The 24245-nt window shown below is 40.5% G+C and overlaps 1 protein-coding gene across 1 annotated transcript in view; it reads left to right on the top strand.

The window, feature by feature from the left end:
* Positions 1–24245, top strand: part of FZD6 (frizzled class receptor 6) — a 685037-nt gene that overhangs the window by 533260 nt on the left and 127532 nt on the right. Inside the window, exon 5 of the mRNA XM_044065670.1 lies at positions 12960–13385. Coding sequence (XP_043921605.1) covers positions 12960–13385 — 426 coding nt within the window. The remainder of the gene's footprint in view (positions 1–12959; positions 13386–24245) is intronic.

Below are 24245 nucleotides of genomic sequence, written 5' to 3'. Positions count from 1 at the left end.
GTGTGAGACTGAATACAGCATCCCAGATGGCCTTTTGACCCCGGACAAACAAAAGAATCTTTCTCTTTACTTCCACCAATTGTCTCGTCAGTCCAGGCTGACTGCAAGGACAGTCCTTCAAGCCTTGGGGTTCATGGCATCTTGTATTCTGGTACTTCCCAATGCCAAACTGCATATGAGGAAGCTACAATGGTATCTCAAAAATGTATGGACACAGCACTGCCAAGATATGGACACTGTCATTCAGATAATACCTTGCATTCAAAAGGAATTTTTGTGGTGGGCTCAGGAATGTCACCTAAACAAGGGACTCTCTGTGACCCGGCCAGAGGCGAGTCAGATTCTAACGACAGATGCCTCAGACAAAGCTTGGGGAGCTCATCTAAATGGAAAATGGGTACAAGACACGTGGCCTGCCAGACTTCAACATCTACATATCAACTTGAAGGAGATGTTAGCAGTCCAATTTGCATTGATAGCTTTCAAGGATTTACTTCTTCCATGGCAGGTGTTGATTCTAACAGACAACACAACTGTCATGTGGTACATCAACAAGCAAGGGGAACGATTCTTATCCTCTATGCAGACAAGCAATGATTTTGTGGGAGACTGCTCTCAGTTTACAGCTAAATCTTCAGGCAAGGTTTCTGCCAGGAGCACAGAACTCCTTAGCAGATATGTTGAGCAGACAAATTATGGATCCCCACGAGTGGAAATTGGATCCTCATGTATTTCAGAAATTGACAGTGTTATGGGGAACTCCAGACATAGATCTGTTCGCTTCTCCACTAAATTACCAGCTGCCAAAGTTTTGCACAAAAAGGTTTCATCCCACAGCTTGGAAAGTGGATGCTCTCTCATTCAATTGGAGCAATCTTCATGTGTATGCCTTTCCACCTCTGCCTCTCCTCCCAAAGGTACTCCTGAAGGTCAGACAGGACAAGCCAAACATGATTTTAATAGCTCCGGATTGGCCTCGACAGCACTGGTACCCATTACTGATAAGTCTGGTACGGGAGCCTCCATGGCCTTTGCCTTCGATTCCTTACCTGCTGTCTCAGGAGAACAGTCATTTACTCAATGTCAAACTTCACTCTCTACATCTAACAGCTTGGAATATTCTGTTTTAAACCCTGGAGGGTCTCAGCTTCCACAACAAGTTTTGAATGTTATTTTGGAGGCCAGAAGGCCTAGTACAAGGAAAGTGTACGCAGATAAATGGAGGAGATTTTTATTTTGGAGTACAGCAAAGGACTTTGATGTTTCTAAACCTAATTTAAGTGTGGCTCTTCAATACCTTACTGAGTTACTGGACAAAGGTTTGTCCTTCTCCTCTATTAAGGTTCATGCTGCAGCAATTTCTGCTCACTATGACTGTGACCCACCATTGTTTTCTCATCCTTTGTTTAAGCAATTCCTTAGAGGGGCAAAGAATATAAGACCCCCACGTAGAGCTCCTACTCCTGCTTGGGATCTCAATTTTGTGTTGGAGAAACTCACTCTACAACCTTTTGAGCCTGCAGCGACTGCCGAGTTGAAATATTTATCATGGAAGACTGCTTTTTTGTTGGCCATTACCTCTGCGAGAAGGGTTTCTGAATTACAGGCCCTTATGGCGGTTGAGCCTTTCCTAATTTTCCACAAGGATAGGGTATCTTTGCGTACTAACCCTTCCTTTATGCCTAAAGTGGTTTCTAGTGTGGCTTTAAACCAAACTATTCATTTACCTACTTTTTATGCAAACCCCAAAATAAAGGGGAAAAGATTTTGCACACTTTGGATGTACACAGACAGTTGCGATATTATTTGAACAGAACTAAAGGGTGCAGGCAGTCTCAGCAGTTGTTTGTTTCATTTGCTTTGGGTTCTCCGGGCAAACCTGTTTCAAAACAGACTATTTCTAAGTGGATTGGTTTTTGTATTGCTTTCTGTTATTCCCATCATGGTAAGGAGATTCCAGCTGGGATTAGGCCTCATTCCACTAGGGCTACTGCCACTTCTACAGCTTTTTTAAGGGGGGTGGCTACTAAAGATATTTTGGAGGCAGCTACTTGGAGTTCAGTGCATACTTTCTCTAAGCATTACCACCTTCCACTTTACTCTAAATCTAGGGCTGGTTTTGCCACTGCAATTTTACAGGGCATTTTGGCAGCTCCTAATGCTTTATAGTTTTGCCATCCTCCCTTACCTCTGCTTTGGGATTCTACCCATATGTAAGGACTGCAGCAATGTGAGATGAAGAACATAGTACAGTTTTGTACCTACCATAAATGTAGATGTTCGAAGATCCACATTGCTGCAGTCCAATTTACCCTCCCTCCTTCCCCTCTGTAGTTAGAGGTGGTTGTGTGGTTTGGGTTGTGAATAGTGTAAATGTTGTAAATATGATTAGTGCAGGGGTGGTTGGTTGTTTTTTGGCTTTGGCCTTTCTTTTTAGGGCCTTCTGACATCTGGGGCAAGAAAAGACTGAGGATATGACGTCGGTCATGCGCATTTGTACCCTGATGTCAGTTTTAAGCGCCTTGACCGACGTCAGCCTAATACTTTGGTATTCGGGCCGACCGAGGACAGCGGACTACCCATATGTAAGGACTGCAGCAATGTGGATCTTCGAACATCTACATTTATGGTAGGTACAAAACTGTACTTTTGTTGAGGCTTTGTAGCGTAGAACATAGTATACACTGTCCGAGGTCTCCTTTTTTTCTGGTCAAACTGTTGCCTACCTAATTTTTAGTCAAGTTTGCATCAGGAACCATGATAAGGAGTAGTATATTGCCTGGGGATCTCAGTTACCTACCTAATGGACTAGGTGTTATTGCCAAGGGTGATAGTTAACAAAGTATAGTTATACCGCGAATATCTTGATAGTGTCACAGTTAAGTACTCTGTAACTGCAGTGATGCTTTGGCCTGTGAGGATAGAAAGACAAACCTGATTATGTTAGACTATATACCAAGTGCAATAGTTAAACAAACACTAGTACCCTTAGTATGGAAGCTTCCATACAAGTATACCCTCAGTACATTCCCAACCACTCCGATTCTCATTTACAGACAGTGATGCCTTGGGGTATGAGTATGCATTTATTCAGGTATGCACTTATAACCAAGGATTTGCATTTGAGAAATGGATTTAAGAAATTTGCTTCAAGAATAAATCTAGACAGGTGATTTTATAGTATTTATTTTGAGAGCACATAAATGCTAATGGTTCATAGGCATTTACTAGGCTAATGACCACAAGGGCCTTTTTTAAGCCTAGCCATGCATGCCAAATCTCTAACAAGTTCTGATACCTTTGATAAGTGTAAGCAGGAGTTTAGGAGATTAAACATTTACAAGCAGGGGCCTGGAAGATGAACCATTTACAGGTTGCATGTGTCCAGTAGAGACATAGGTGCCAAACCAGGTCTGAATTTCCATTGTCAAACACTTGATTATAATTCTTTGTAATACATTACGAGTTTCAGCTGTCACTGTGTACTACCAGTTTAAAAACTGATTGGCAGCTGATAATGCAAAATGTCGACATAGCTACTAGCCTCTTTTCTTATGAATTGGAGATAAATACAAAAATAATACAGGTCAAAGGTAAAAAAATCATGGGCATTGTGCTGTTAAAGTGATTTATGTCAACATGGATCTAATTGCTAAAAATCCTGCAAACGTGATCACTCGTGTTAATTTCAGTCCTCAATGATATGCCACAAAGTCACATGTCTTATGAGGGGCAAAGCAAAATTTAGAGGCCAAGTCAGGGATGACACTGAAAAAACGTATCTCCCTGGACTATATGAAGAGAGACATGATTGAGCTCTCAGAGTATGTGTCCCAGGCAGAGATGACCCTTGCCCTAAGCAGCATCCTACCTTCACCAAGAATGATACCACAATACCAACAAAAAATAATTGACTTCAACAATTGGCTTAGTTTTTGGTGCCTTTCCAAGGGGTTCCACTATCTGTCTGCCTGGGATGACATGGTTGACAGGCCTCTATGCTTTGCCACAGATGGCCTCTACCTGTCAACCCTGGGGTTTTGCATCTTAGCCAAGGCTCTTGCCTCCCCCATTGTGCCTTTTTTAGGCTATGTCCCAAAGACAAGTCTTCCAACATAAAAGATCTGTCAAAAAGCAAATTGAAGGTCATGCTGCTTAATGCTAGGAGCCTTAACCTGAAAATGCACTCACTGGAGGCTCTCCTCACACTGGAAGATGCCGATGTCCATGCAGTTACGGAAACTTGGTTTAGGGCTGTGTAGAGCACCCCTGCCTTACCAGGCTATACCTCATTCCACACTTTCCGACCCCAAAACGAGCTTGGTAAGATGAAGGGTGGTGGAGTCTATCTTCATTAAGGACAGGCACACCTCCAGACTGGTTTGCCAGCATGATGCACTGGAATTACTCCAGGTGCAACTAACAGTTGGCAAGACACGCATCCAAGTTATAGTCCGTAATAGACCCCCCCCTCCATGACTCAGGACACCCACTCCGCCTACCTGCATCTACTTGACTCTGTCAAAGTACCCCCTAACATCCTGATCCTTGGTGACTTCAACTACCCCATCATAGACTGGGTGAACTATTCCTGCACTAATGCACTCAACCAATAATTCCTTGACTTCATCAGTTCTAACACACTAGACCAGCTCATCTCATGCTCCACAGGAGAAGGTAAAATTCTGGACTTGGTTCTCACCAATATGGCCAACCCCTGCACCACTCCCATAGTATGCTCTTCTATAGTGAGATCAGATCCTCAGTCTGTCTTATTCAAAGTTTCTATCGCACTCAACCCCACCCCAGCCGTAACCAGGCTAAAAATTTCCCAGAGGATGCAGACAACTATGCTGAATAGTACACCAATGCAGTATATAAGCACCTGTACAACTGTATGGACTCAGCCATACCCAACAGAACTAAATCCTGCTCGTCAAGGAAACACAGACTTGTCTGGTGGACATCCTCTGTCAACAGGCTTTACAACAAAAGGAAGAAACTGTTGCCCAAGGGTAAAAAGGAACAAATTCCAAATTGGAAACTCCCTCCTCAGCCTCAACAAGCAAATTAGATCACTAGTGAAAACCTCCAAAGCCAATTATGAGTTGAAACTAGCCTCCAAAACAAAGGGAAACCACAAGTCCATCTTCATTTACATCAGGAACCTCCATGACAAAGTCCAGGTTTGTTCTGAATTAGTACTTAATAGTACCACTTACACTGATCCTGTTGACTTAGCCAACTTGCTAGCTGATAGGTTCAGTGCAAACTTCACCCCCCTGTCCCCCAAGGGCCATTCAGCACCCCCCAAAACTTGTCCCACACCTCACATCTCTTTAGATCAAGTGTTAAAGGCCCTATCCAAGGCAAAGAAAACAGCTTCCATGGGACCTGATAGGATCCCAGGCTGTATTCTGCACCATCTCCAGCAAGAACTAGCTTTACCATTGAGCACCCTATTCAACCACCGCCTGATTACAGGCTTCATTCCAGCAGAGTGGAGAACTACCATTGTCATCCCCTTGCACGAAGGTGGTGCCACTACTGACCTGGGAAACTATCGCCCCTTTAGCTTGACAAGTCCGATCTGTAAAGCCATTCATACCTGTCAATTGTACAGATTTTTGCAGAATGTCCAGATTTTTGCCTTCTAGTTTTGTGTATTCCTCCTAAAATCTGTACTTTTCTGGCAAATAGCTGAGGATTGAAGTAATTAAATAATGACAAACATTCGAGTTTGACTCCACATCCTTCAGAAAATTCATGCTAATGCAAAACCTATTATTCTGTCAACTTTCTAAGTTTGTAAGAGCAATATTTAAAGTCTGCCCCTATTTGTCCCTCCATCAGTTTAGGCTTTGTCCAGATTTTTTGCTGTACAAGGTTGAGAGGTATAATGGAGCATATTATTATGGATCTCATAAACAGACATAGGCAATTTCCAAGCAATTGACCCCACCCAGTTCAGATTAGTCAGGGGAAGATCTTGCCTATTAAACCTGGTTGACATTTTTGAGACGGTCACCAAGGCCCTGGATGAGGGAAAGTCAGTACACACAGCTTACTTTGACTTGGCCAAGGCCTTTGAGACAGTCCCCCACTTGGGCATCATCAAAATGCTAACACAACTTGGCATAAATCCCTGTCTCATCAGTGGGTGGCCAGCTGGCTCACTGATAGGACCCACAAGGTCAAAATAGGCACCGCCAACTCCAACAACAGACCTGTCACTAGGAGTGTTCCCCAGGAATCTGTTCTGGGACCCCCTACTGTTTAGCATCTACTTCTCAGAGGTCCAGGCAAAGACAAAAAGGGCCTGGGGCTGACCAGGTTTGCAGGTGACTGTAAGCTGGGTGCTGTTATTGACTCCCCAAATGATGGCAACATACTGCAAGAGGGTCTCACAGCTACAAATAACTAGTGCCAAAGTCATGGCCTTAAGATAAACACAAAAAAAAAATGTATCATACCATTCGGCAAAAACACCACCCCAACTGATTACCACATCAATGGCAACCCCCTAAGCACACAACATGTGGTGAGAGACCTGGGTACTCAAGTTGACAACAATCTCACATTCGACCATCATGTGGCACCAATGGTCAGAAAAGCCTTTTACTTTGTTCATCTCATAAGTAAAGGGATTGCATCCAGAAAAAAAGGAGGTTATTACCTCTCTGTACTCCTCCCTCATTAGGTCTGTAATCGAGTATAATGCCCCGTTTGGTATGTACCTTTCCAAAAACCTGCACCAACTGGAAAAGCCACAAAAATACCTCACAGAGAGAATCCATGGCCTCCAACATCCATCCTATGCGGACAAGCTAAAATCACTATCACTCTACTCGGTATTATACAGATTGCTCAGAGGTGATCTGTGTCTCTCCTGCAAGCCAATGTCAGAACCTGCCCTACTAGAGATACTCCATATCCATAAGTCTAACTCCTTGCACATTACCTGCTCGATGGGTCTAAATCTAATATTGAACATCAACAAAACCTGCTGGAGAAGACAGGTTTATCTCCCAGAGGCTGCCCCATCTCTGGAATGGACTTCCCATACATATCCGAGTACCTCGCTGACCCTCTTCAAGCGCAGCCATGATGAGTGGATGGGAAACCACAAATTTGTCCCAGGGGTTCCACCTTTGTCCCTCATTGACAGGGGCAACAGGTGCTGACTGAGGGTTCTTTTTTGTGGATAAACTGTTGGCTGGGTTTGTAAGGGCCCTAGGTTTATTACTCAACCACAAATGAACTGGCAGAGCAAAAACCACAAAGCCAGTGACCATACAGGCAAGATAAAAACTTTTATTCTCAGACGTCTCGGCAGTAATGCCTTCAGGGAGGTTTTGCCCCAGGTTCATTAGCCTAGTAACCTCCTTTGATCCTGTCATGCTATGATAAGGGTCAATTGAGAGCAAAATGACCATTTTTTTTAGTTTTGGCTACCAAGCAGTGTACCTCACTTCTGATTACTGCTTGTGTTACAGCTTTTAAAGCTGTGAGTACATGTTCCCATTCAGTTCTGGGGTTAATGGTATGTGTGTGCGTGTGTGTATGCTTGTGTTTGTGTGTGTGTGTGTGTGTGTGTGTGTGTGTGTGTGTGTGTGTGTGTGTGTGTGTGTGTGTGTGTGTGTGCGCCACTGTGACTTGCACTTATCAGAGAGGTTCATGTATAAGAACCTTGCTGTAACAAGGTTATTTTTAATCTGCTATGGAGTGTAATCATGCTGCATGAGTTTTATAAAATCTTGTATAAGCTCTGTTAAAAACTCTAGATATGTCTAAGCACAGTAAAGAACAGTCAGTCTGTGTATACAGCTGTTATCCTGACAGTTGTATTGTTAAATGCTCTCGCAGTTCTTAAGATCAGGCATGTTAAGGGTATGTCAAAAGTTAACAGCTCTTCTTCTGAGCTTGACAGTCATACTTGGATGTTCTCTTTAGGGAAGCCTGATGGTTTAAGGATATACCTATATTTAACAGATAAAGTGCAGATCTATAAATCGAGTCCTCCTTCCTAGGTCTTGAGTTTGGGTTTATCATCTCCATCAGTCATTTTTTTTTTCAGTGTTCCATTTATCTCCCATTCCTGTCCAGATTTTTTTCATTCATTCACACTGTAAAACGCATGCTCTTTTGTTACACACACAATATAACCTTTCAGAAAACTTCTTGTATTTATGGCTAACTTTATTGGAAGTTTATTAATTCTCAATCTCCACAAAAATCTCCACTGTTCTTAAAATTATTTTTTCCCTATTTATAGTATTTAATTTCACTTTCTATTCTCTGCCAGTGTTCAGTACTGTAACATTTGTCTATAATGTTTTCATATCAGCTTTTCCAGTTTCTCACTTGACTAGCTCCTGGGACCCTTCACTCACCTCCCCCCACACCGATTACCTCACCCATACTTCCATGAGTTCATTATTTTTAAGTCCTCTGTAGCCCCAAACTGATCCCCAGTCTGTTCTTCCTTGACTAACAAAACTGGCAAGGTGCACCACTCGACAGCAAGCTGACAAAGCCTACCTTTGAATTCTTCAGTTGTTTAACATTTTGAACAGACTTAAAGCTGTTTTTTTCCATTGAAATGAAGCAGATCGGTATAAGGAAAAGCAAAAAATATCTTCTATTGTAGGTGTTTAGCACATCTCTTCTGCCACCACTGCCTGAAGCTAGTATAATTTGCTTTCCATTTTTCCTCATAAAAAGTAGCTTACCTGTTTAGACAGATTTCTTCTGCAGAAAATTAAGAAGCTATACTGTTTCATGTGATCAACAGATTGTTATAATGTAGCTGGTAGCTGGTCTGTGTCATTTCTAGACATGTCTTCAGATAGGTCTGAACTGCCTGCTCATTTATTTGCATGTAGGCTTACATCACTGGGCTGGTTTCTGTTGCCATAGTTTGATAAAGTCTCCTGAATTGTATAATTGGAGACGAAAGCGCTAACCTTGGTTCACACTGAAGATGGTTTTATGCTTTGATTAATATTGAGGATTGTGTGGCTGTCAAAGAACAGTACTTTTCACTCTTCGTGTTTGGATATATTTTTGGATACGTTTGGATATACTTGCCAATGGACTCTATACCATTTGGAATTATTTGGTGGTTTCTTTCTCTTCGTTATTTAAATACAAAATTAGGATGCTGCTGAGAGATTTAATGTTATAGAAAGCTTAAACTATTTATTTTTGCTGATTACGTGCTCAAGTGAGATAGTGGAAATTGTAGAGTTATTAATAGTTGAGTCAAATATGGATACAAAAGGGTTGGCTACAAGTATTGTGAAGTAGTAACTGAGGTAGACACACCATAAGGGAAAGTAGGAGAAAGAGGAGGATATTGTGGGGGAAATTAGAGAGAGGTAAGCAGTTTTAATTTAATTTTAATCAAACATTGTGTTAAAAACTAATGTACATGGTAAGCACATGACTTGGAAAAAGACCAACTTCCAACAAAGGAGCCATGTACTCAGATACAATTACTTCTGGCTTTGCAGCAATGGGCAACCAGCTGGTCTAATGTGGTACAAGTGTTATGAATCATTTGACAGATTTAGTTTGTCGTGTACATCCGGTCCCTCGAACTAGTCATTGCTGGGAGACGCAGATGAATAAACAGTACAACAGCAAATGGCAGCAAGAGTAAAGTAGCAAGTCTTAATAACTGGCACAGTTGAGTTTGAAAGTAGATCAAGTAAATAGGAATACAAATGGCTACGGAATAGTGTTTTGGACAGCAGTATATGTGACATAGTAACTTAGAATGAGCTTCTAACTAGAGTTAAACATGAACACAAAGAATATGGGTGTAGTTTTGTCTTGGAAAGCTGGAAGTAGGAATAAAATGAAGTCTGTTTTCCTACGGCAGTTTTGCACCTTTGTCTTGTATGGATTCGATGGTTCCAAGGATGCATTCCACAATTGCAGTTTAAACTTGTGCCCAACTTAAGTTGCTGTTGCCTGCCTGATACAGTGGGCTCAGTTATTTTTCAGATAGTCTCTTCGTCTTTGAGCCTTCCTGTCTTCAGTTAAGGAGCTGCTGATGACACTGATCTGAAATTCTGCTTTAGACCTGAGATGATCTGCATAGCTACCATCTTGTCTGTAACCTCCTATTTATTGATAACATTACTGAGAAGGTTATACATTTGTGGCTTGGCTCCTTCTTTGATGAACACAAAATTCTTTTCCATTTCCAGTTTGTTTTTCACACTAGACAGCACTAAGACTGTGATTACTAAGGTAAGCAATGATCCTGTAGAGTGAGAGACCAGCAGTGATTTTCTGGTCCTGTTTGATGTCTCTTCTGCATATGTCACAGTTGGTTTTGATATCCTTCTGGAGTGTCTTCAGACTTATTGCGAGATCTGTTGTCCTAAATTGGCTCACCTGTTAGCGTTTCACCACACAGCTCATGGGCTAATATCAGGGGTAAATTCCTCACAGTTCAAGCAAATAAAAATGAAGAAATAAAATGATGGAAGAAGAAAAAAGTGCTTAACAACTCCATATACAGTCAACCCCAGCCCTTCAGAGTAATTAATGTTATCTGGAGTCATTTCCTGTCTGTGTCAAAGTATTTGCACAGCAAGGAAGAACTGGAGAGAGGTGGTTGCTCTCCGCATGATAGAATTGGACAGGCATGTCAACAGCTTGGGTGGTCCTAGTACCTGTAGCTAAGTCCTAGAGGTTACCATAGAGGGACCATTGTATAATTCTAACATTTTGGTAAGTGAATGTACCTTTGCCTGCTTACGGTCTAGTGAGACCCCTGCTATCTGCCTGTTTGGATTACCGTAAGTTCCTGAGGTATGTCTGGATACCTTTGGTTTCCACTGATTTTCCTGTCAGACTCCACACCATTGGAACTGCCTCCTTAGTGACTGAGGGAGTCTTCTATACCAGATGTCTTCCAGTGGTCCCTTAACTCTTTGTTCGTTTTGTCTTTTTGTCAGTCTTCCTAAAGCTTTCTTTCTATTCTGATGTAATTTCTTTTCTGGACATTGTATATTTTTTTAAATAAAACTTTAATGTGCTTGGTTAATAAGTGCATCAGTATGCATCCCACTACAGCAGAGCCTAGTCCCCAGGCATTTATTTAAACCTGCTGCACACTTAGTTTGCCATATTGATTGCTGTTATGGCAGAGATGCCACCAGCCATACCATTCTGGCACACCAAGAAGACTATTACTGTATACTCTTAAGTAAGCTAACCATTGAGTATTTGTGTGGAAGCACTAACTTAAGCAGTAATCTTCAAAAGCTAGAAGACCTCCGTTGAATTTTTATCTGTTTAGTACTCCTGTTTAAGCTAATAAATAAGCCACCAGCCATGACTGTTCAAAATTTAATACTAAAATACTTTACTTGAAAATAAAACTAATTAGTGTTTGTCTTGTAAAATGAAATATACATACAGCTCTATACCTGCTCAGAGCAATACCATACAAATGAGTTTAGATAGATGTCAGAGGGAAGAATTCTAATGGTAACTATTTGAATTGCCGAGACTCGCAATTCTGGGTCCTGTAATGTGGTGACTGAATGACTGAAAAATCCAGACTTGCATATACTGAGTGTGAGATTGCCATTTCTCAGAAAAGTCCATTTATGGCAGTCTCAAGAGTTGGTGTATATATGTTCAGGTGGTGCAAGGGGTTTGCCTCTTGCAAAAAAGGAGGAAAAGTAATATTTGATACTCTTCTCCATTGTTTTTGGTCTCTTTTTTTTTTTTTTTATTTCATCTCATCATTTCAGGACTCTGCATTGAAGTCCTAACATTTCAATAGAGAGCCATTCTAATAGTCTATTGGGTCCCATCACTTCCAGCTTGTTAAAGGATTTACTGAATTCTACCTACCTCTGTCTGACTTAGTCCAAACAGCAGTTGCATAGTTTCACAAACAGATTCTAGCATGAACTGTTTTAGAAGTTCTGTTCCCTTGTGTGCACTCCAGAAGCAAAGCAGTAATTAATGGTTTCTCTTGTTACGTAGAGAATACCAGCCAGTATTTCCTGTTTTTCTTCAGTCTGAATGTGGGATTTCCTGTTTCCACAGTCGTGTACACAGGGGGGGGGGGGCAAATAAGGTAATGAATATTTGACCTGGAGTAAAATTTCAGGGAGCAGTAAGCTCATTTGAAATGCCAGTTTCAGTGTTTAACAACTTCACAGCACTTTCACTGAAAGAGTTTGCATTGTTTATGTAGTTCATATTTCACATGCTGCAAGATTTACTGAACAAGACAACCACAGTTTCATCGTATAGGCTTTTACGAGAAAACAGTTACATTTACCTCAACTTAGTATAAATGTTTGCATGATCTATTGAAAGATGTTTGTAAACTTCTCTGAGCCTCTCACAGTTCTTTGAAAAGAATGACATTTATTTCAGCATTGTATCACTTCCCATCAGGGGGCCGAAGGAAAAAGTGCATAACTGCTACAGGAGAAAAAATACTATAGCCCCTCACAGACACCTGCTGGTAGGTAAATGAACATGAGCTAGCCTTTGTCATCTGCTTCATTAAGTACAGGTATATATCCTGGGTTCTGAAATGAAAGTGGTTGTGAGTGATAAACAGTATCTAAAAGTTTTTCATTCTCCCAGAATTTAAAAAGCGTCTAAGTTAAAGTGATGGTCTGTAGTCTCACATTTGTGCTAATTTGTTGCCTGATACTTGTTTGAGATTCAGATTTTGCTTGATAGGAGTGATAAAGCAAGCATGCTCTTCAGTAGTACCTTGTGACAGTCGTAGCATGTGTATCAGATTTATGTCAGGATCAGCAAAATAGTTTTGAGCTGTGGTTCCTAAATGTGATGTTATTTTGAAAAACTGTAAATAATAGAACAGTACAATGTTTTCACAAATGTTGGGGGGGCTTTTTCATTTTTTTCTTTTCTTTTAACACACCTATTTTTTTTTTTTTTAACCCAAGCCCCATAAGTGAGAGTCGAAGAGTGCTGCAGGAGTCATGTGAGTATTTCCTAAAGCACAACACTAAGATGCATACAAAGCAAAAGCACTACCGATCAGGTTCACACAAACTTAAAGTCATTTCCAAGTCGATGGGGACAAGTACTGCAGGTACAACTAATCATGGAACATCAGCAGTGGCACTTGCCAGCCATGACTGCTTGACCCAGGCAACACTTACAGAGCTGAAAGGCAGTGCCACAGCTTCAGTTCAGAATTTAGAAGAACCTGGAACCACCTCAAAACCAACTGTGTGTGGTGGAAAGGAACCATCTCTCCTTGCTGTACCTGAATGTGTGCAGCCACAAGGTGAAAAGAGGAGTAAGGCAGGAAGTATCAGCAAAGTAAGCAGCCCATCTGGCAGTTTGCTGCGTGTCCCAGATGGAAGGTAAGGAGGAATATGTTTCTTTTGATTTTTTTTTTTTTTTTTTCAGTGCTTACATTTATAGTATGACATTCCAATTATTAGATGTTCTACAAAGTAGAATCATACTGTAATATAAGGAAGCCTGATGTCTACTTGATCACATTCCGTCTTTGACTGTATGTATGCATATAGACAGATGCAGTTTTGGAAGTGGTTGTGTGCAATACTGACATGATTTCTTTTTAAAGATATGTTCTTTCCCACAACTTCCAGTAGTAGTGGCTAGAAAATCAGTTTGTTGTTAACATTCCTTTACAGTTGTACAGTATAGTAGTTTTTGTCATTCTTAACCCTCTTTCTCATTTTAGATATGTTTTCAATTACTTTCTAATAGATTTTGCATATAACCGAAAATTTGCTGAACTTGTTTTTATTCTGTGTGTGCCCTTTATGAATTGTGGCTTAAGTAGCCTTTCAGGGCTGCTTACCTTAAAAGGGGCTGGTAAAGAGCAAGTAAGATTCCTTTGTGTACAAAACCTTCTATAGCTTATTAGTCACTAAAGGAAGAGGAAAAGATTAGCTATGTTGAGTAGAGGCAGAAATGCAGCCCCTTGTCTGAAAAGGGGCAGAAAATTAATTTGTTTGGTTGAATTGGTATACAGAGTTTAGTTCAGATATGAAAACAACTGTAAAAGATCAGTGGTTTTACTTTACTTTTACATTTGTTAACCAGGTGGATGCTGTAGTCCAAAGACCCTTTTCAGGTACAACCCAGGTCCATTGGCAATAAAAAGACATTGTTATGTAATGAAGTACAAAATGAAAGTTGCAATGACAGTGTAATTACACATAAATTACAATACAGTGTCATGCAATGAATTAAAAATGCAAGTAGCATTAGCAGCATAAATAGCAATAATATAAATAATTTATAATGTCGAAAAGACAAAAATGTATATCTGATGAGATTAATATTTTAGAACTGCTTCAGGATAGTGTGGAAGAGTGGAGAAATATGTTTTCAAAGGATGTTAAGGTAGGGTAAGGAGAGAGGAGGCTGCCTGTAGTGGCAGTGAAAGAGGTAAATGTGAGGTAATAGGAATGAGAGAGGTTCTAACGTGCATGGTTACTAACTTTATGGAATAATTGCAGCTAAAATTTTGTTTGAATATTATGATGGTTGATTTGAGAAATAAAATAAAATAGGCATCATACAAGTATTTCATTACTTAGAGCCTGTTGTATTTGGTGATTTTTTAATATTATCTTCTAGTGCATATACTTGTACATCAGGAGTTGCAATGCTTGCATATTCTGTTTGACCCGTTGGATTTCTCCCCCCTCTAGAAAAAGAAAAAACATACTGGGTATTTCCACCGCAAAGTTGCCCAAATTTGAAGGGAGTTGTGACCAGCACCACAGATGCCACATGGCACATATCGGGGAAGAGTTGCGCAGACCAGCTGATTTAGGCATCATCCGTAGTGCCCATTATCTTCTAGACAGGAGAACACTATTCACAGACTGCATACTATGTCGGGGTTAGCCATTTGATAGTGCAGGAATTGACTGTAGATGATTTGATCATGTTGACTAATGCCTCCAGAAAATGGGCATGGGTTACTTTTTGGTGATAAGTGGATTAAGGACCTGACCTACACAAGGGTCCCTTGCTGACAGTTGGAGGAGTATATGTGTCTCTGTTGAGCAGTCTGTGCCCATCATAAAGCCCAGCAGCCCTGGGTCAGTAAGCTACTTGCTGTTTGGTGTCCAGTTCCCCAACATAGCTTTCCTGGGATTGCTGTGTTGAGTGAAAGCTGGACATAAAACCAATCAACCTGTGAAATATGAATTAGGGACTACTACTTGAGTATAGGATCACTGACAAGATGCAGTTTGGAAGTGGGTGACGTGATGGTAAAGAGGAGGCTATGTACCATGTGTATCCAGCAGACAAGATGGAATGGGAGTGCAGCAAAGTCACTTGTCTTGGGTTTCAGAGTTTACTGCTCTGGGGAAGGGCAGACCAGAAATGGTGTGCAGGGAGAGTCTTCAGAAGACAAGGAGGGATGTCATCAGAATTAATGGTAGGCATTGCAGTCGGACACCACTGTAAAGCTAGAGCAGTATTCATGATGTCAACCTGTGTTCCATAGAAAGTTTGTAATAGTGAAAAAATGCATGCAGGACCTGCTGGATAAAGTGATACTACATGAGCTGGTGTTGATAATGGGGGACATGAATGCTCATATCGGGACAAACCAAACAGGATATGAGGACTGCCCAGGTCCACATGGGTGGAGCAGAAAGACTAAAGAAGGAGCGGCTTAATGGCCAACTCATTGCTCACCAAGAGAGATCATCACAAGGTCACATACAAGAGTGAAGTAGATACACTGGAGACGGACCACCACAATAAATGAAAATATTTATTCACGGACAAGCGCTTTCGCGTACATCAAGCAAGCTTCTTCAGATCCATAATACATTCATCAGGTTGCAAATATATATGCTTAAGCCTACTCATTAATTAGATAATCAAGTAATCAAACAATCAAATTAAGTTAAGTTAAAGTGAAACAAGCCATTGAATCAATCTGTGCATTCTAGTACATAGTCACGAAGAATAAAAACATGAAATGTGGTGTATAAAGCACATTTCTGAGGCTTCTAATGTGATAAACTAAAACAACTACTATTCAAAATATTTTAAAACATTTTAAAACTCTTTGCTTAAAAACATGTTGCACAAAACTACTGAACCATGTTTAGCGATGCTCGTAACATTCATTCTCTAGCAAGTTAGTTCATAAAGCAAAATTGTGTGCAGTGTTAATAACTATGCGATAGTTAAATAACTATTATTAGTTGTAAAAACACAGAGAAATCTGTGAAGACTACGACCTGAGGAAATGTAATAACTGACCACAATGTTGAACAAAGTAGAATGAAATGAAGTAAAAACATTATATAAAATAAGCTCATTGTGTAAAGGGATCCCACCTCCCATCTGTATAAAACTGCCTACGCGTATAGGATATCGCAAAGTATAACTGTGTGAAAAAAATATATATATTTTAAAAATGAAGTCATATAACATAATAGACAAAAGTGTATAAACGAAAACAAGAACCTTGTCATTATGAGACAGACTTAGCGTATCCATGGAGGTTTTCATAGATATATGTGTTACATTTGCATATTATAAAACACAAAACATGTGAATATTATACTACATTTCTATATTTAGCATAAATGATGATCAGTCATCGTACTGAAATAGTCTAATGAAAATGATCCAATGAAATTTTATAGAACTTATGTATATGTAAAATTTGTATAAACTGTGAAAGTGCAGAATATATCAGAAATGTAGAAATATGATTAGATATGTACAAATGTAAAATATAAATATATAAAAAGATTTTATAAAATATGAAATATATATATATATATGCAATATATAAAAATGTATAAAAATGTCTATGCTAATGAAAATGTCAGTACTGATAAATATAAGATAAATGAGCTAATAAATATGTTGATGAAATGAAATGTATAAATGAACTTGCTATTATGCAAACATGACACAGTAGATATAAATATATATATAAACAAAAAAAATAAATAAATAGAGTACAACATAAACATGTCCGTGATGAATGAACACTAATATCATAGTATAGGATATTAATGTGCGACCTACTAGGGTGCTCAAAAGTATACTGTTTAATTAAAAGAATATTAAAGCGGCTAAGATTCCTAATGTATAAAAGACATGAACACGTTCAAACTCTCTGTTGGGCATCTTCATTTAACACTACGTGCTTTCAGGGGAGCTCTTACGCTCACGTATTGGTTCAAACCTGGACTATATTGAGCCTTTAACTTAAGAATCCAGGATAACTCTATGTTCTCCAAATCATTGAAAATGTCTCCCTTTCTAGCACAAGGTGTAATAGTTTGTAGCACTCTAAAAACAAAAGAATGCCCTATATTGTTCTTGACATGTTTGGCTAGTGCATTTTTATTTCACATTTCTTTATGTCTTGAACATGTTCTTGTAGCCTTTCTTTTAAAGTTTTGGTGGTCATGCCTATGTAAAAAGCTCTGCAAATTCGGCAGTCCGCCAGGTATATCAGGTTCTTGTCCTCACAGGTAGCAAAAAAATGTGGTTCAAACTTAAAAGCTAAAGTGGGGTGTTGAAACAATTGATCAGTTGTGATCATGTTGCACATGCTGCATTTCGTGCATGGAAATGTGCCTAATCTCTTGTCCCTATAAGATCTAACATTCCTATTTAAACTAGGCTGTTCAATACACAACAGTCTACTTAAATTCTTGCTGTTGCGGTAAACAAATGAAGGTGTGGGTCCTACTATATCTGCTATTCGTGTGTCAGTCAAAAGAATATGCCAATTCTTGGTTAGGATGTTTCTGATGTGTTTGATGTCACTGGTATACCTCGTATTGAATCTCACTATAGAGTTATCAAAAATTCTCTTAGTATGTCTATGGTATTTATTTGTATTGAAACTTGTGCTCTTCACAACTGTCTTGTGAATAAGATTCTCCTTGATGTTGTGTACCTTTTCAGGGTTATATCCCCTATTAATGAAACAATCTTCCAAAAAGTCACCTTGCATGTGTAGTTCATCCTCTGTTTTGCATAACCTCTTGATCCTGGTGAACTGACTCTTGATTATACTGTCAAAAATAAACCTGGGATGCATGCTATTATAATGGAGTAATGTGTTCCTCCAACATTCTTTCCTAAAAATGGTCGTGTCAATAGCATGTCGTTGACCCCTGAAGAAGGTAATATCTAAGAAATCTATGCTGTAAAGTGAATGATTAACTGTAAATTTTAAAAATTCAGTAGTGGATTCTAGCTATCGGATAAAAGTAAAGAGCTCTTCTGTGGTACCATGCCAAAACAAAAGTACATCATCTACAAACCTTTTGTAGAGACTTATTTTCTTAAAGCAGTCATGATTAAAAAGGTGAGTCTTCTCACAGTGCAACATCACTAAATTAGCATAAGTGTTTGCGCAGGTGCTGCCCATGGCCACCCCCCACTGCTGTAGATATATCTTATCTCTAAACATAAAAACATTGTTTGTTAGTACTAATTCCATGATAGCACATAATAAAGTCTCTTCACTGGTAGTGGACTTATGACTGCTGTTGATAATAAATCTCAAAGCTTCTAGCCTGAAAGTATTCGGTATTGAAGTAAATAAATTCTTCACATCTAGTGTGACAAAAATACATTCTTCGGTTAAACCATTAGTAAAGCTATCCAGGCATTCTAATAGCTCATATGTATCCTTTAGTATAGAGCTGGTTTCAGAGACCAGGGGTCTGAGTTTCTTTTCTAAATAAACTGAAAGTGTTTCAGTGACCCAGCCATTACCAACCACTATTGGTCTCATAGGAGGTGGTATTAAGCCCTTATGTATTTTTGGTAAACCTTTAATGTATGGTACTTTCGGCTTTTCTATGAAAAAGTACAGGTACAGGTCATAATCTATTTGTCTGCACATTACAAAATCATAAAGTTCTTGATGTACTGTGTAAATTACCTTCTCAAGATCAGTATGACTAATTAACTTATAAGTTACAGTTTCATTCAATAATTCTGACATACTATTAATATACATATCAGTATCTAGTAACACTATGGCCCCTCCTTTATCAGCGGATTTCACCGTTAAATTGCTGGCACGTTTTAAAGTATAAATGCTATCCCATTCTTTAGTACACATATTGAAAAACATTGAAGTGTGTTTGTGATCATAGTAATATTTATACAATTCACCTTCACAGACTTTTAAATAGCATTCTGCCACTGGAGGTGGTGCTGGCGTGAAAGCGCTCTTTCTTTTAAAATCAGTGTTCACAACATTGTTAATAGCATTATCCGTTCTCTTGTTTTTATCAAAAAACAGTTTTAGAGATATAGTGCGTATGAAAAGTCTCAAGTCTATGAGGACCTCAGATATATTACTGACCTGAGCAGGAATGTGAGTGAGTCCACGATTCAACAGGTTCTTCTCTAATTCTGATAACTTGTAATTGGAAAGATTCACTATTAAGTCGCTCCATCCCTCATGCGACCTCTGCGGTCCTGCTGCTCGCCCGAGTACTTCCTCTTCGACCTCCCTCTGCTGTTCGACCTGCCTCTCAATGCACTCTGGTTGTAGACTTGGAGCAGTAAAAAACGCTCAATGTTGCTTTGGGCTAGATACAAGAGTGGTAAACATGCAACTCCAGTAAACTTCATCCTAGTAGGGAAAAGGCATTGGGTAGAGTCAAAGATTGCAAAATCATCCCTAGTGCAATGATTGACCCACAGCATAAACCACTGGTAGCTAAAATCAGCTGAAAGCAGTGGTCAGAGAAGGCTCTAAGTTCAACAGAGACTAAGCTGAAGGCCTGGAAGTTGCACGGAGTGAAAGCGTGCAAGAGTTCAAGGAAACACTTAACTGTGGCACCTCAGCCAAAAGTTAAAATCGGTGGAGTTCAAGAAGATGGCAGTGACTAAACACTGCATGAGAGAGGACTATAGTATAGATGCATGAACTAGCAAGGTATGGAAATAAGATACATAAGGAAAGTTGATGATGGAATACACTAATTTAGGAAGGTATCCGTAGAAAAAGTGAATGCAGGCAAAGGTGAGATACGGAAAAGAAGGATCAGTTTAAGGAGGAGTACTGGCTGGCAAACAGAGGTTAAGAAAGCAGTCACAGTGGCAAAGAATCAAGGCATCAGAGGCACTCTTCCAACTACTGAAAAGTGACTTGGCAGATTGGCCAAAAACTAGTGTGTGGTTACAAGGCAAAGATGGGAAGATGATGAAGATGGTTATCAGACACCCTTCATAAGGGATGCCAGCACAACCTTCTCACCGGTCCACAAGACATCAGTCGAGTACTTTCAACAGCTTCTGAATGAAGTAACCCTGCAGGAGCTGTACTGCCCAAGATGAGCTTATGATGGTAAAGGAAGAAGAGCCCACTGTAGAAGAACTTAGAATAGTACTTATGAAGATGAAGTCAGAAAGTTGCAGGGTCAGATGAGGTCACAGCAGACGTGATCAAAATATTGGGTGAATTAAGGGAGAAATGCCTCCTGAGGGTACTCGCAGCAGTATGGAGAGAGATGTGTAGCCCAGATGATTGGAGAATAATCATTCTAGTGCTAGTATACAAGAATAAAGGAGACATTCACAACTGTTGCAATATAGAGCTATCAGACATCAGTCACACAGCATGAAAGTGCTGAAGAGGTGACTGATTAATATACTGACTAGCAGAAAGTAAGATGGAAAATGAGCAGTTTGAATTCATTTCAAAATGCAGCATAACTGACTCCTTTGTTTGCAGTGAGGCGGTTAAGAAGAAGCTAGAGATAAGGAAAGAGTCCAACTTTGGTATTACTAGATTTTGAGAAAGCTTATGGCAAGGACCCAGGAAAGTGGATTTGGACAGTCTTGCAATGGGTTGAAGTCCCAGAAACATTGGCAGACTTAGTGCAGGCTGTGTACAAGGACACAATGACAAAAACAAAAGTGTTCAGACTCAAAGGGCTTCCCAGTGAGAGTGGATGTACATCAGGGTTCATTTCTGATCTCATTGTTGTGCACACTGGTGACGGACTATATTACCAAAGAGATGGGAGGGGACAAGTAAATCTGTTGTGTGTAGACAATGTGGCATTACATACAAACTCTGAACAAGAACTTCAGCAAAGTATGTAGGAATGGAATGCAAAACTGAAGGCATATGGGACAAAATTTAGTAGAGACAAAGATGGTTGTCATGATGACAAATGGTGGAAATTAGAAGAAGCTGAAAATTAAGATAGCCTAATCCACTATTGTCCCTTCTAATAGCTTCAGGTATCTGGAAGGAGTGATTTAGGAGAGGAGAAATCTGAATGAGTGAGTCCAAGCTAGAATCAGAGGGGCACCAGCCAACTGGCTCCAGAGTGTTTGGTAGTGTGTGACAGAAGAATACCAAAGAAGCTGAAAAGTAAGGTGTAAAAAAACAGTGGTGCGCCCAAGATTACAGTATGATACCAAAGCCTGACCAGTGATAGAGATGAAGTTCCATGGACAAGTGGTAGGATGCATACTATGGAGCAGATGAAGAAATGAGGACATCAGAGGCAGAGTATTTCCAATTGCAGAGAATGTCAAAGAACAGATTATGCTGGTTTGTGGCACATGTAGAAAAGCAGAAGACAGTCCGATAAAGATTTGAGAAAGACATAAAAAAAGAAACTGGAAACTAGAGATAGATGGATTGCATGAGAGAAGACCTGTAGCAGTCAGGCATGGCCATCAAAGAAAGTGACACTAAATTGTGGAAGATAGCGCAGGTGACATGGCACCCCATCCCCATGTAGAAAATAGGGGAATGATGTTTGTAATGATGATGACTTGTACATGAGGGACTTTTAGTTTTCCATTTGCCTGGGCATACAGGAAAAGAAACATGCTTTGCAATGGTCCAGACCTTAGCTTAAAAGTCAGCCTTAGTGAAAATAATGACAATCTGCATTTCTTACAGTATTTTCTGTTCTTGTTTTTTATATACTGTTCAGAACATCTTTAATTTTTTATCTTTCTAAGTTTCTACAATGGCATCCTTGTTAACATTACACTATGATGCCACATTTTCCATCTGACCGATTTATGGTCAGCATCATGGCACTAAAACTGGGTGTGTTGGTTATTTGTTACGTGGCTTTAATTTGGTCACTGCTGCCATGAACAGATACTGTGTTCTGAGCCACATCTGTGTTAGCCATGAGTTACGAGGCTTCTTTAGCTGTTTACAACTTTCATTTAAAGGCTCACTGCTGCTTTTCTGCAGTTTCCCTATTGGTATGCTGCTCTTATAGTTGGTGGCTTTGCAGTTGCCCGCCCCTACTGTAAATTTGATCTGGGACCCTCCTCCCAGTCTAGTGTCATTACCTCTTTCTACCTAATACAGGGAGAACATTTGAGAAGGCCAATCAGCTTAGATGTCCTTCAAGAATGCAACTGCAGTCATAACATGTGGGTTGTCCTGCCTCAGGCAGCCCTCGGTCGGCCGGATTCCAAAGTCTGGGTCCGACGTCGGCTGATGTCGCATTTCTCTCCGACGTCAGAGCGGCTGGAGTATATAAGCATCAGCCGGCGCCATTTTCTTCAGTCTTTCTTGCAGCGGTGCCGAAGCAGAAGCAGTTCGCAAGTGCGGTCGGTCAGCTCCTGTATTCTACGATACGAAGTCATCAAAAAGCTAAGTACCCGTTGGGACCTTTTCTTGCCTCAGCCGATGTCAGAAATTACTGAAAAAGTTAACAATTGTCTTTTTTGTGGTAAACAAATACCTCATAAGGATTTCCACTCTTACTGCCTCCCTTGCCTGGGCCCAGACCACGACATCTCGGCCTGTGTAGCCTGTGCTCGCTTCAACAAGCGCACTCTCAGGCACCGGGCGGAGTTCGCTGAAGACTTTTTCGGCGATAAATTTGCTTATACCATGCCGTCGGATCTTCCGACATCACAAACTCCCAAAAAGCGAAAAGACCGCCGACATCCTCGGCCCGCGTCTACTACCGACTCCACGCCAAAACCTAGCGAGAGTGCTCTGGTTCCCTCTGAGACGGTCTCTCCACCGCTCCGAACCGAAGATGCCGCAGTACCGACGACTCCGATTCCAGACATTACTCCGACGCCAGTTATAGATTTTCCTCCGGATACCGAAACCGAGGAGATGCCCGAGACCATTGCTGTAGACAAGGCCACTCCTGCACGTGGAGCTGCCAGGCCTCCTATGGCCATGTCTATTAAGGTCTACACTAGGGCTAAGGCCGCCAGCAAAACAAAGCATATTACTTCAAGATCCTTACCTCAGCCGACTCCAGAGACACAAATTATGTCCATGGCTGCTGATTTAATTTCCATGATTAGAGGTTCACAGACCCATCCAGAGAGAGCATCCCAGCCTCCTCCTGATAAAGGCCCGGGTTGAACCCTCTGACCCTACTCCTTCAGATGAAGACTCTGAGGGCTCTGTCCACTCTGATAGCCAGGAAGAGCTCTTCCAGACCTATGAGGACTCCGATGCAGAAGATTCCATCCCTTCGGCCTCCCCTCCTGAGGATATTTCCTTTGGGGAAGTTCTGCACACCATGAGGGAACATTTCAAGTGGCAGGGCCAAGAATTTTCTGATTCCAGGAAACGCCTTAGGACTTTCCTTAAGAAGCCTCAGCACAGGCCCTTAGCTATTCCTCTTGTACTTGATGTTCTGGATGATTTGTATTCTGATTCTAGTGCTACCCCTGATACTCTCCCTCCTGCACCAGCCAAGCCAGACTGGTATTACAGGGTCCCAGAAACTCATTCCCATTTATTCAGGGCCCATACTGTTGATTTGGAAACTATTTCACAGGGGCCTAAAGGAGTTTCAGCCTCCACCTCTAAAATCCTTTGCCCTCCAACAGGGAGGCAAGGTCTTTAGAGAGATGGGGTAAAAAGGTTTACACTTCCACTACTTTATCTATGAGAGCTTTAAATTGCCTTTTTCATATGTTCCAATATCAGGATTATCTCTTAGAAGATTTACAAAAAACACTAGCTTCTCCTGATCCTTTAGACAGGAAGACTTTGCAGGAAGCTGTACATAACACTCAGCAAGTAAGCAATCACTTCCTGCAGTGTGGATATGATGCACTGGAAGCTTCATGTAGGGCAGCTATGACAGGGGCAGTGATGCGAAGACATGCTTGATTAAAAGATCAACCTCTACCAGGTCATGTAAAAGCAAAACTTCTGGATGCACCTTTGGAAAAGAACAAGCTTTTTGGTGCAAATGCTAAGGATG

Source organism: Protopterus annectens, chromosome 3.part0 (genome assembly GCF_019279795.1).
Source record: "Protopterus annectens isolate FY-2018-M chromosome 3.part0, PAN1.0, whole genome shotgun sequence".
Classification (NCBI taxonomy): domain Eukaryota; kingdom Metazoa; phylum Chordata; order Ceratodontiformes; family Protopteridae; genus Protopterus; species Protopterus annectens.
The sequence above is the reverse complement of the archived record's forward strand: the minus strand, read 5'-3'. Positions and strand labels throughout refer to the sequence as shown.